Source organism: Numenius arquata, chromosome 17 (genome assembly GCF_964106895.1).
Source record: "Numenius arquata chromosome 17, bNumArq3.hap1.1, whole genome shotgun sequence".
Taxonomy (NCBI): domain Eukaryota; kingdom Metazoa; phylum Chordata; class Aves; order Charadriiformes; family Scolopacidae; genus Numenius; species Numenius arquata.
Genome location: NC_133592.1, coordinates 3,094,001 through 3,106,780, shown reverse-complemented (window position 1 = coordinate 3,106,780; position 12,780 = coordinate 3,094,001). Strand labels below are relative to the sequence as shown.

At 57.0% G+C, this 12,780-nt stretch overlaps 1 protein-coding gene across 1 annotated transcript; it reads left to right on the top strand.

The window, feature by feature from the left end:
* Positions 1 to 2,240: 2,240 nt before the first annotated feature.
* CHMP6 (charged multivesicular body protein 6) lies at positions 2,241 to 10,609 on the top strand. Its single transcript, XM_074160421.1, has 8 exons — positions 2,241 to 2,338; positions 2,645 to 2,754; positions 3,847 to 3,934; positions 5,050 to 5,136; positions 5,256 to 5,321; positions 5,588 to 5,668; positions 6,367 to 6,421; positions 8,034 to 10,609. Exons 1-8 carry the CDS (start codon positions 2,276 to 2,278, stop codon positions 8,084 to 8,086), a joined length of 603 nt encoding a protein of 200 aa, XP_074016522.1. The 5' UTR covers positions 2,241 to 2,275; the 3' UTR covers positions 8,087 to 10,609.
* The last annotated feature ends 2,171 nt before the right edge of the window (positions 10,610 to 12,780 follow it).

Below are 12,780 nucleotides of genomic sequence, written 5' to 3'. Positions count from 1 at the left end.
AAAAACAAACAAACAAACAAACAAAAAAACCCAAAACCTACCCAGAAGTCTCCACTTTTAAGTTCCCAAAAGTTAATTATGGTGTAACGGAGCTGTGCTTCTTCCCGACCCGCTCCCGTGCTGCTCCGGTGTTGGTCCCAGCATCTCCATCGCCCCCGGGGGCGGGGGGGCCAGCGAGGAGCCCGAGTTTGGGGTCTGCACGTAACCCATTAACATACACAGCTTAAAAAAAAAACAATAGATTTTTTTAAAACTCTTATCAGTGTATTCACTAAAGGAACGAGAAACACCTGGCAAAAGTGCAGAGGTTGGGGGGGGGGGGTTGGGGGGGGGAAGGCCAGGGCTCCCCGGTGCCCACGGGGGGGGTGGGTTTTTTAGCCAACTCGGCCCGTCGAGGTTCGTCTCGGCGCGTGCGGGGGCTGCGTGTTCACAGGTCCGGTGCAGAGATTCAATCATGACGTTTAACCAAGGATCTTGAAGAGCATCCTACCGAAAAAATTCACTTATCTCTATTTATTTTACAAAAATAATAATAATAATAATAATTAAAAAAAAAATTATTAAAAAAAAAAAAAAGCAAACCCACACACGATTGTAAGGTGAGAGTAAAATAATTACAAAGAAATAAATGGTTAATAAAAAATAAATGCAGAAACACTGCCCGGTCTGAGGATGGTTTCCTGGGGTGGAAGTTGGGGGGTGCGGGGGGACGGCTGCGGCTCGGGAGGGAACAGAGTTGGATTTTAGGTGGCATCTGGGGTTCAGGGCAGTTTTCCCGGGGGGATCCCGGGTGAAAGCCCCCTGTGCCAGCCCAGGTGGCCGCTGCCGAGGCCAGTCCCCAGGGCCTGCAGGACACTGTCCCCTCCCTGTCCCCTTCCCACGGCGCGGGGACCGGTGCTGCTACAGCCCCGCTGGGTCCCGGCTGAGACCCCCAATCCCCCCCAGCACCGCACGTTCACCTCCCAGTGTCAATGGCACCGGGGGTTGGGGGGGGGTCTCTCCCGGCCGGACCCCGAGGATGGAGACTTTGGGATGGACAAGGGTGGGCGGGAGGAGCTGTTGGGGTGACAATCAAAGCCACCGAGAGGTGGGTCGTGTCCCCTCTAGCCCCTTGGGGTGATGGCCATTGGGGGGGGGTGAAATGGCACACGGTGTCCGAGGGGCTCGGCATCGCTGGGGCTCCGGGGGCCACCTTCTGCACGGTTTTATTTCTGTTATTTTTCACCTCCCCGGCTGCCGCTCTGCAGGACATGGCCACCGCCACCACGGCCTGTCCCAGTGTCCCCCCCCCTCCCCGCCACCATCCGGCCGTTTGTGCCGGGGCCACGTTTTCTTTTCCTGCCCGACTGCCCCCGGGGACCCCAAACCCAGGGGCAGAGCCAGCCCCTCTCCTCTGCGGGGACGGGGGGACACAGGGCCAGGTCCCTGCAGGGGTGGATGGGGATGGGGGTCTCCATTCCTCACCCCCCCGCCCCCCAGTCCTGCAGCTGCCCCCAGGGCCCCATCCTCTGCCCTACAGCACCCCACCTCCTACAGACCCCCATCCCCTATAGCACCCCTATCCCCAGAGTCCCCATTCCTTATAGTCCCCAGCCCCTACAGCCCCCCATTCCCTCTGCCCCTACAGCTCCCCAGCCCCTATACCCCACGCCCCCTGCAGCCCCACATCCCCTATGCACTCTTCCCCTACAGCTCCCCACCCCCCGTACTCCCCATGCCCTACAGCCCCCCATCCCCTATAGACCCCCATCCCCTATAGCCCCATCTGCTATAGACCCCCCATCCCCTATAGTCCCCACATCCCCTATAGCCCCCCATCCCCTATAGACCCCCATCCCCTATAGCCCCATCCCCTATAGTCCCAGCCCTTACAGCCCCCCATCCCCTATAGCCCCTCCATCCCCTATAGTTCCCACATTCCCTATAGCCCCCCCATCCCCTATAGCCCCCCCATCCCCTATCCCCTCATCCCCTATACCACCCATCCCGTATCTCTCCCCTCATCTCCTGTAATCCCCGTCGCCTATAACCTCATCCCCTATAGCTCCCCATCCCTTATCCCCCCCACTCCGCTCCCCTCAGCCTCCCCCGCCCCCTCGCCCGTTCCCTCCGCGCCCCCATAGCGCCCCCTGGCGGCACTGCTCGCCCCTCGTTTGCCTTCGCCTTCTGCGGGGCTGGGCCCTGCGCGGCCGCCGTCGAGGGGCGGGGCCGGGGCCGGGGCCGGGGGCGGGGCGGCCGCGCCGCCCGGGGCAGGAGCGGCGGCGGCGGCGGGGCCATGGGGAATCTTTTCGGGCGGAAGCGGCGGAGCCGCGTCACCGAGCAGGACAAGGCGGTGCTGGTGAGACTGGGCTGGGGTTCCGGGCCCGGGCAGCGCCGGCAACGGCCGCGACGCTGCTCCCGGGCGGCCGCCGCCCCGCGCCCGGGCCCTGCGGCGGTGCCGGCTCCGGGGGGGGGGTGGGGTGTCGGTTCACCGGGGACCCGCGCTGGGAGGGGGCGAGGCCGCTGGGGGGGGCCGGGGCCGTGCGGGGCCGGGGCTGTGGCTGTGGGGGTGAGGGCGGCCGCGGGGGCGGTGCGCGGCCTGTGCGCGGTGCGGGGCGGTGCGGGCCGTGACCGGGCCCGTCCCTCTCCCTCCCTCCCTCCCCAGCAACTGAAGCAGCAGCGGGACAAGCTGAAGCAGTTCCAGAAGCGGGTGGGCCTCAGCCTGCAGCGGGAGCGCGCCCTGGCCCGGCAGCTGCTGCAGGACGGGAAGCGGGAGTGAGTCCGGGGGAGGGGGGTCCCGGGGGCGGGAGATGGAGGGGGTGGGGGGACACCCAGTGACAGACCCGGCCGGGTTGAGGGGACCTTTGGCGTCGCGGAGTCCAGCCATCAGCCCCGCGCTGCCAAAGCCGCCGCTAAACTTGTCCCCCGGCACCGCCTCTGCTTTGAAACGCACCCCCCCCCCGGTCCCGGTCCCGGAGAGGGGCCGGCACCGAACCGTCGGGGTCGATGGCTGGGGAGGGACGGGCGGGTTCTGCTTTCAGAAAGTTTAGTTTAAAGTTTTACACTTTAGGCTTTAAGTGTAAAGTTTAGCACTTCACGAAGTGTAAGTGCTTTCATATAAAACTCAGGCTGGATCTCAGGATCCTGAGGATCCTTTTTCACCCTGAGGGTGGTGAGACCCTGGCCCAGGTTGCCCAGAGGAGCTGTGGCTGCCCCATCCCTGGAGGGGTTCAGGGCCACGTTGGAGGGGGCTTGGAGCAACCTGGGCTGGTGGGAGGTGTCCCTGCCCAGGGCAGGGGGTGGCACTGGGGGGGCTTTTAAGGTCACAGAATCACAGAATGATAGGGGGTTGGAAGGGACCTCTGGAGATCATCTAGTCTAAAGCAGGTCCCCCCAGAGCAGGTGGACCCTTCCAACCCAAATCATTCTGTGGTTCTGCTCACAACCAAGAGAGACCGCCCGTGTGCCACGGCTGGTGTTAAGTCTTCAAAAAGTCCTTCTCTCTCTGTACCACAGTCAGTGGCACGTACAGATGCCATCTCAGTGGCCGTCTCTTAAACCTTTTTTTGAGGGTGTATCACAAGCCTTTTGTGGCAAGGACTTTGTTGTGTGTTGCTACAGCAAAACCAGCCCAGTGAATTCCTAATCCACAACAAAAACACCTCAATTTTCAGGCAGCAGATTAGCAAATTTATGATTAAATTTGCTCCATCCTTATTCTTCCCAGGAGCGGTTCAGAGTTGTCATTTAATTGGCGCGTGGTTTTTGCCCTCTTTCGGAAAAAGCCTAAACAGGGCTTTGATGTGATTCTTTTAGACTCGTTTGCTTTCTCCTGTGCTGAGTTTTCCTCCACCTGTTTTCCTGCAGAAAAGCCTTGCTCCTGCTGAAGAAGAAGCGTTACCAAGAGCAACTTCTCGACAGAACAGAAAACCAAATCAGCAACCTGGAGCGGATGGTAAGCGAGGAGCGGTGGCTGCAGGCGGCGAGCATCCCGCTGCGTGCGCTCAGTACAAGTCTTCCCTGGGGTGGGTGTTTCCCTTTTGGTGGTGTGGAATTGGCATTTTAAGTCCTAACGGGGGTTTAGCCCTCGGTCTGAAGGGCAGATGTCTCTGAAGTCACGCGTACGCCGTGACTCTTCCTTGAAGAATCCAGTGGTGAGTGTGTTTTGAGTCTGTAGTGTGGGTTATGTGTTATATATGTGTTTTGTAAACTAGTAACACTTCTATCCTGAACTGGAGCACTGTGTCCAGTTGTGGGTTCCCCAGTTCAAGAAGGACAGGGAACTGCTGGAGAGGGGACAGCAGAGGGCTACAAAGATGATGAGGGGCCTGGAGCATCTCTCTGATGAGGAAAGGCTGAGGGACTTGGGGCTTTTTAGTTTGGAGAAGAGAAGGCTGAGGGGGGATCTGAACAACACCTATAAATACTTAAAGGGTGGGTGTCAGGAGGATGGGGCCGGTCTTTTCTCAGTGGTGCCCAGGGACAGGACAAGAGGAAATGGGCACAAACTTGAATATAAGAAGTTCCATCTAAACATGAGGAGGAACTTCTTTCCTGTGAGGGTGGCAGAGCCCTGGAAGAGGCTGCCCAGAGAGGTGGTGGAGTCTCCTTCTCTGGAGACATTCCAAACTCGCCTGGACACGTTCCTGTGCAACCTGCTCTGGGTGGACCTGCTCTGGCAGGGGGTTGGACTAGATGATGTCCAGAGGTCCCTTCCAACCCCATATCGTTCTGTGATTCAGTCACAGTGTGGATGGCTGCAGTAGAAACTTCCTCGGGCTTCCTCGGTACCATGATTTCAGGAATGGATGTGTTTGCTCTGGGGTGGCGGTGGAAAATGCGGCCTCAGCTTAGATGCCATTTCCACTCTCGGCTGGAAAATCAGTTGAAGGGCTGTTGGATGAGCTTTTGCAGCTGCCTGTGCCACGGCTTGTTGCGTGCGTGTTTCTTACTACTGGTATAATTTAGTCCTCTGCTCACTTGCAGTTTCTCTGGGGATCTTGGCAGTGTGTATCTGGCAAACGAAGGGAATGTGACAGCCTGTGACGTGTCCTCTTCTTTCCATTCCAGGTCCAGGATATTGAATTCACCCAGATTGAAATGAAGGTCATTGAGGGCCTGAAAATAGGCAACGAGTGTCTGAACAAAATGCACCAGGTGGGTGGGAGCAGGTCAGCGAGCGCGCTCTCGCCTTGGCCTCGGCAGAGTCCCGGCTGTTGGTCCCTGGGGCCCCACAGACCTCACTCATGCCTGGGTTTTTGGGTTCTTTTCTTCAGGTTATGTCAATAGAAGAAGTAGAAAGAATAATAGGTGAAACCCAAGATGCTGTGGAGTACCAGAGGGTACGTACTGCGTGTGAGTGGTTGTGAGCAGACACAGCTGCTGTTTCTATGGTGTGCGCTGTGTTCCCAGACTTACTTTATAGGCGATGAAATTGGGAATTAAATCTCAGTTGCCTGCAGAAAAATTACCTTGGTTTTCTGAGTACCCCTTCACCCCATGTTTACATCCCCCCCCCTCTCTGTACATATGTACCACGCTACAAGTCAGAGAGCTGCTTCTGCGACGCTGCTGTTGACTGGAATGTGTCTCCTCCTCTCTTTCCCAGCAAATAGATGAGATACTGGCTGGCAGCCTGACCGAGGAAGATGAAGATGCCATTCTAGAAGAATTAAATGCTATTACTCAGGTAGGACTGATGTTATTACTTTAAATAGCATTTTCAGGAAGCTGTTTGTAATAGGGGAGAAAGTATCTTTTTCCCGCTCTCAGCGGTTCATCTTATTCTGCCAGAGACCGCAGTTATACCTGTTTATGCCCAACCACTGTGTCATCAAAGATCAAGCTAATTGCTGCACACGCAGGGGTCATTTAAAAATGGGATGCTTTTAAGGGTTGTGCTGTATTTGCTGTCCGTTACAGCCAGTTGACCTCTGTTCTTACTGGGTATCTCTTCCACTTCACCAGATGAAGATCTTGAAAGTCCCGGGTGGTGCCCAGATTCCAGAAGTCAGCGTGTGTTGCCGTCCCCCATCTTTCTGGTGCCTGTGGCTCTTCCAAACGCGGGCTCCACGTAGCTCCGCTGTAGGAAATGTGCAGCCAAGGGAGAGAATCTGCAACTAGCATTGATTAGAGGAGACTCATAGCTAATACACGGTCCCATTAAGTCTCATTTAATAGTTAAAATAACCCTTGTTCTCATATACTGGGCGGTACTGAAGCCCGTAACCCTTCCTGCAGCTCTGGCGGCAGATAGAAGTCTGGATGTGAAATCTATGGTTATTATTCTGTTCCCAGATTCTTTACACAAAACCCTGGCTCCAGGGTCTGTGGCCACCGCCTGGTTCGTGGGGTATGTGTCATGTGTCATCTTTAATATTCTTGCAGGAACAGATGGAGCTTCCAGAAGTTCCTTCTGAGCCACTCCCGGAAAAGATCCCAGGTACGCTTTTGTTGTGTGCTCTGCAGCTTTGGCTTCTCCTCCTTCCTCTTGGTTCCACAGAACTCTCTAGAGTTCTCTGGAGTATGGAACTCTCTCTAGAGTTCTTCTCTAGAACATAGACCCTCTCCTGCTCTAAGTATCGTCCTGGCAAATGGGAAGGAATAGAAACTTCCTGGTTTAAAGCCCTGTCGACCTGGGCTCTGCAAGCTTCCCCCACGTGGCTCTGACAAACCCTTTCCGTAAGAGGACCCCAGGCTCTAGGCTCTTTGTTCGGGTGGCACCTACTAGATGCCTCTTGTTCTACTTGATTCCTCTTGAAGAGTTGCTTTTTGTTACATCTGCTGTTGTTAAGTCACGCTTTGTACCCGCTGTGAGACCACCAGCGGCCTTGAAACACCCAGTGTGCGTTCCCTGGTGAAGCTCCACGAGGAACTCCTTCCTTGGCTCCCTGCTTGTCCCGAGCAGGGCTTTCTGACAGCAGACTGGTCCCCGCAGCGTGCTTGGACAGTTTTTTGTGGCCATGGATATTAGCATTCGCACTGCACAAAACTGGATTTCGCTGAGGTCTGTGACAGCTCGTAGCTCTTGTGACCTTGCTGCAGGTCCCAATGGTGGTTTTGATCCAGGTGGATGAGGTCTGCTGGAGTCCCACTGCTCCAGGACTGTCGGAGCACGAGCTCCACACAAGTGATGCTACATGTGTGTTTGGCTCCCAAGCCATCGGCAGCCTCCGCAGAGGGGTCTGTGCAGGGGGGTGTGGAGAGGGAAGAGGGGGAGAGCTCATGGGACAGAGTGACCAAACAGGAGCTGTTGGGCTGGAGAGGAAGGAGCCTTCCCAGAGCGTTCTTGGGTGTCTGTCCATGTGGAAGAACTGCAGGTGGAGCCCACCCTTGGAGATGAACAGGGAGGTAGAGCTGGACTTAGCCGGATGCCAGAATCAAACTGGGAAAGAGTCTGTCTCCTGGGACAGCAGAACAGGTTGCCCAGAGAAGCTGTGGCTGCCCCATCCCTGGAGGGGTTCAAGGCCACGTTGGAGGGGGCTTGGAGCAACCTGGTCTGGTGGGAGGTGTCCCTGCCCAGGGCAGGGGGTGGCACTGGGGGGGCTTTAAGGTCCCTTCCAACCCAAACCATTCTGTGAGTTTATGATTCTATAACACCAAACCATCAGCTGCAGGAGCAGGACTTCCCAGTGTTTGGGACCCGGGAGCTGTGAGAAGCCATTTCCTCTGCGTGGAATCTGCCCAGGAGAAATCTGGGATGTGGGGAACAGGGCTGGGTTCTTTTTAGTACTTATTTGCTGGTAACCATGGGTCAGATGCCAGCTCTGGCAGCAGCAGGACGGCCAAACACAGGCTGCCCTACGTCTGTGTCACTGGGGCTTGCTGAGGTTGTGCCGGGTGCGTTCTGAAAGTGGTTTAATTCTTCAGGTGAAAAAGAGGGGTGTACTGGATATGTGGAATTTTTTATAACAAGCTTTTATTAGTTCAGGAGCTGTGCGAGCATTTGTTGCTCTACAGAGAAGTGGATTATGAGTTCCTGTTTCTTCCGCAGGAGATGACCGGAGACTATTTGCGCTCTCTGTTTCTGTAACAAGGTTCTTTTTCTTCCACAGAAGCATCACCCGTCAAGAACAGGCCAAAGCCAGAACTGGTGGCAGCCTCTTAACTCCCACTCCTGGGGACTCCCCCACATGACTTTCACCCAGGACAGTTTGCCATCCCGGCGTGTGCTGGGAAGAAGCAATGCCTCGGCAGCATCCCAGCTGTGCTGGGCGGATCGTGGAGCCGGATTCCCTGTGCAGGGTGGGGAACCTCAGCTGATTTATTGCTCTTGTATCAAGATTATTTTCTAGTGCTTTCTGTTTTTTTGTAACTTAAATTCTAAACTCACTCAGCTGCGCTGTCTCGGGATTAAACAACAACTCTCAAACTTCCGAAGCCAAACACTTGCTTTAGGTTTGATTTCAGGGGTAGCTCTGCCCGAATCCCCAGGAAGTGCCACCCTCGGAGCCATCGGGTGTCGGAAGCGACTGTCCTGGGTGAGAAGGAGCCCTCGGGAGCCCTCTAGACCTCGCCGGTGTCTGCACTCCTCTTGCTCCCTTTGCTTTTCCTCTCCTGGTTCTGTGCCAGGGCTGCCATGTCCCTTGTCCCCGTGTGAAGGACACCAGCTGGCGTGTCCAAGGGGACACGGGCAGGGTACAGCTGACCTGGGCTCCGCAGACGGTGACACTGGGTGCTGTGGGTGAGAACGGTTCTATCCGCCCTGGGTAAAACCAGCCAGAACGCGAGGGCGGTTCAGCTGAGCAAAGTCCAGAGCGATTGCTTGGCTCTGCCTTCGCTGGTCGGGGAAAAGCCGCTCTGGGTGCGAGGGGAAGATCCGGCCTCTGGCTGGGCGTGAGCCGTCAGCGCTCGCTAACGATTCCCATTGGGATCTGTTTGTCTCTGGTACCCCACGGAGCTGAGCGAGAGTCGGGGTGACAGAAATCTGACCAGGCTCTTAAAATTACAGCAAGGAATCTCCTTATAAGCCAGGAGTCATCCCTCGTTGGCCCTGCCCCGCCGTCAGAGTTCAGCTTCGTGACATTCACATGGGCTGAGATCGATTCTGCTTCCAGTCATCGCCTCGTGTTTGGTGTTTCCTCGGAGGGTCAGGGACAGGAAAGGTCAGGCTGGGGCAAACGTGAGGCTCGTTCTGTCCTGGACACAAGGTATGAAGCTCCTTAAACCGACGCTCCAAAGACTCTGCTCAGTAAGTGGTTGAAGGGGAGACCAGTTCCTCTGGAGCCCGTGCTGGGGGTCTGGTCTGGTGCTCAGCGGGACGCTCGGGTCGGAGGATGGAGCGCTTGGAAAGCTGCCTGCCCGGGCAGGTGGTGGCCAGATTTAGCTGTTCTTGGAAGAGAGCTTACTCGCCAGCTTGCAGATGCTCTTCAGGACACTGCAGATCTTTATTTATTACGTTCTTGAAGCCACAACCCTTAATCCCTGTTTCTGCGACAGCAGAAGATGGACCCAGAGGATCCTTGGAGACATTTAGCGACTGCCTTTGGGGCTGTGGGATCTGGTGCTAGACAATACGAAGTAATCCCGGGGACTGTGTCACTCCATGTGGTGACGGGCCAGCAGCAGCTCTGGTTTTGAGTCGCGCTTTCCGTGTCATCTCCATTTGTGACCTTCCAAAGCCTGGCCGGGGCATCCTCATCCTAACGCGTCCGTGTGTCCTCAGGGCAGCACCTCGGAGCTGTCTCTTTCTCAGTTCCACTGCCGTTCCACTGCACTCCCTCTCTTAATTCATGTTTCATAACGAAGCCGGGGTCCCACCAGCCTGGGACCCGTGTTTACCAACCAGTGCAACTTTGGCAAACAAACCACGTTCTCTGCAACGGGCCGAGCGGGTTTGAGCTGCTCCTTGTGCCCACTCTGAAGGCACCAGTCGCCCCAGCCCGTGTTTGGAAGAGCCGAACCCTTGGCATCGCTGGAGCGAAGATGGGATGGGGCCGTGTCCTGCTCCGCACCCCTGGGATGTGTTTTCTCCAGGCAAAGAGGAAAACCCCATTTCTCCCGGATACCACCCTGGGAGCCCTGCAGTGCACGCCTGTTCCACCAGAGAGAGCCTTCTCTTCATCCCCACGCTCTCCAGCCTTTTGTGCAACGTTTTTCCTTCAAGGCTCCTTCAATCCGATGCTTCCCTGGTGTGGACGTGTTTCGTTTTGCCCTATTTAATTTGTAATTCGCAGGAGGGAACGCTGGATTCTCCCAGTGAGGTCTCGGAGGGACCTCTCCTGCGAGCACAGGACTCTGCGTAAGCGCTGTCACACGGTGTTGGGACACATGGCCGTGGCCCAGGAGAGCACCATGTCCCTGGGCTCCGGAGCTCCTGCTCCTGAATGTCCCAGCAGCGAGAGGGACACGGGCCACCCGTCTCCAGTGGAAGCTGGTCCTGGTGGTGCACTCTCCGGGGGCAGCCGGCCCAGGGAGGGGATGGAGCTGAAGGGGTTAATGCCTTTGTTAATACTGTAAGGAGGCCATTTACTGAACTAACAGGAAAGTTGGGAGCAGATTGCCAGCAGCTTCCTCTCCTAATCCCTGCACCAAACAGATTGTGCTGTGTCTCCTTGAGAGGAAGAGCCAGGAGCGCTGTGTGACCTCTCCGCCGCCCTCCGACAATAAACCGTTTCTGATGGTTTCGCCCATTCCTCTCCCAGCCTCGTGTTTTCACAGTAAATGCTTTGGATGAGCAAGACTTGCCTTCCTCCTCCTTCCCCTTCGTGCTCCCTGCTCCTGGGAGAGATGTGGGCAGGAAATTTCAGAACAGGCTCCGTGTGCGATAGAAAAACAACCCCCCCCCTTTGCCCGGCTGAGTGAGGGGGGGCTCGTCCATACTCGGCTGCAGCAGCCTCCCCCCCGGCACGGCCACGGGTCAGAGACGGAGGAGCTGGAGGGGTATTTGAGAAAAGGGCTTTCCTGATGGCAGGAGCAACGGGCTGGATCCCAAGACCCAGCCGGGGGGGGACATTTGGAAAGGCAGCCCCCCCCGCCTTTGGGTTTGTAATGAAGCTCAGCTAGGGGTTTGGGGTTTTTTTGCACGAATTACTCCGGAATTGTTGACAAACTGAGCAATATCCAGTCTGCACCTGGATGCTGTGAGGACAGGTCCTATGAAGACAGGCTGAGACAGTTGGGGGGTTCAGCCTGGAGAAGAGAAGGCTCTGGGGAGACCTTAGAGCCCCTTCCAGTCCCTAAAGGGGTTCCAGGAAAGCTGGGGAGGGACCCTTGGTCAGGGAGGGGAGCCATAGGAGGAGGGGAAATGGTTTTAACCTGAAAGAGGGGAGATTGAGATGAGATCTGGGGAAGAACTTCTTTGCTGTGAAGGTGGTGAGACCCAGGTTGCCCAGAGAAGCTGTGGCTGCCCCATCCCTGGAGGGGTTCAAGGCCAGGTTGGAGGGGGCTTGGAGCAACCTGGTCTGGTGGGAGGTGTCTTTAACATCCCTTCCAACCCAAACCACTCTCTGATTCTATGCTGGGCTCACAGGGAGTGTGTGGCTCCATCTGGATCGTGGGAACAGCTGGGTCTTCCAGGCCGGGCTGGCTCTGATTTCCCCTCCCTGGGCAGGGTTTGCTGCCTCCAGCTCGTCAGGGTCATCCAGCCGCCCCCCGCAGCCAACAGAGCCCCCCTCCCCGTGTGTGACTGTCACCCCTTCAAACAGACATGGCTCTTGAGGGCACCATTTGCAGCACCACCTTCACGCTTGGTCCTCAAGTGCCACCACGAGGACAGGACAAGGGGACCCTCAGGGATGTCTCCGAGCCACCGGCTGGTGCTTTGGCACCCACTAGTTCCTCATTATTTTGGATTTACGTCTTTTCTGCTGTTTTGAGCCGTCCCGTGCTGGCGAGTCTCCTGCCTGGGCCAGCCGGACCCTTGGTAGCAGCTGAGCCCCCCCAGCCTGTCGCTGCCCGAGGAGGTGCTGGGGGGGTCCCGTGTCCCTGGGAAAGCAGCTGTGTCGTGTTTAAGGGTGTTTAATTAACACTCCCCGCACCCGCTCAGCTGTGGCAGGGGGTGGGAGCCGGCACCCCGTAGAGCATGGAGTGCTTCCAGCTGTGTTTTAGTTGGCCAGATGTTCAGTTAACCAGAGGAGCATCCTCCCTCGAAGAAAGTCATTGAGGCAACATTGCTCGTTGCTAATTAAACCCTGGAGAATACGGGCAACCTCACGCTGCTTCCTCTGCCACCCCCATGCAGCGCCCACAGTCGTGTGTGTGTGTGTGTGTCCCCGCCCTGGTGCCCCCCGGTCCTGGCACCAGCAAGGTTTGGGCCACCGGTCAAACACCGTGGCAACCTGCCCTTTGCAGACACAGCACGAAGGTGAAGGTGACAGCAGATTTCATCCCTTTCCCATTGAGAGGAGCAGGTGATTTGTCCCCCCCCCTCCCTGTGCGGCCACCACCGACTCCGTGGCATTTCCAACGCGCCGCTCGGTGCCGCATCCGGCCACCTTGGCGTTCGACGTGACCCGTGTGGCAATGGGGGCTCCTGGCCCAGCTGGGGCGAGGGACAAGTGTGGCCAGTTCCCTGCTCCCCTCCGCGGGGAGGGTCCCTGTCCCCCCCCCCAGGGGATGCTACCCGTGGGGACCCCGCTCCTGCCAGTGTCCCGAGAGGGGTGGGTGAGGGTGGGAATTGCTCAGGACGTTGCGTGGGAGTTGGTTTGGGGTAAAAGCCCCCCTTCCCCTCCTCCCCCCGGCGGCCTGGGAGCTTTTTTCCCCCCCCCTCTTCGTGAAATGGCAGCAGCCCTTTCACTGGGTGCCTAATTGAATTGTGTAACGCCGCGACGCCGTGGAAAAGCCGTGGTAGTTTCTATGCCA

Coding starts and splice junctions, on each gene's coding strand:
- CHMP6 (XM_074160421.1), top strand. CDS start 2,276: ATGGGGAATCTTTTCGGGCGGAAGCGGCGGAGCCGCGTCACCGAGCAG. Junction 2,755..3,846: donor CTGCAGGACGGGAAGCGGGA/GTGAGTCCGGGG, acceptor GTTTTCCTGCAG/AAAAGCCTTGCTCCTGCTGA. Junction 3,935..5,049: donor TCAGCAACCTGGAGCGGATG/GTAAGCGAGGAG, acceptor TTTCCATTCCAG/GTCCAGGATATTGAATTCAC.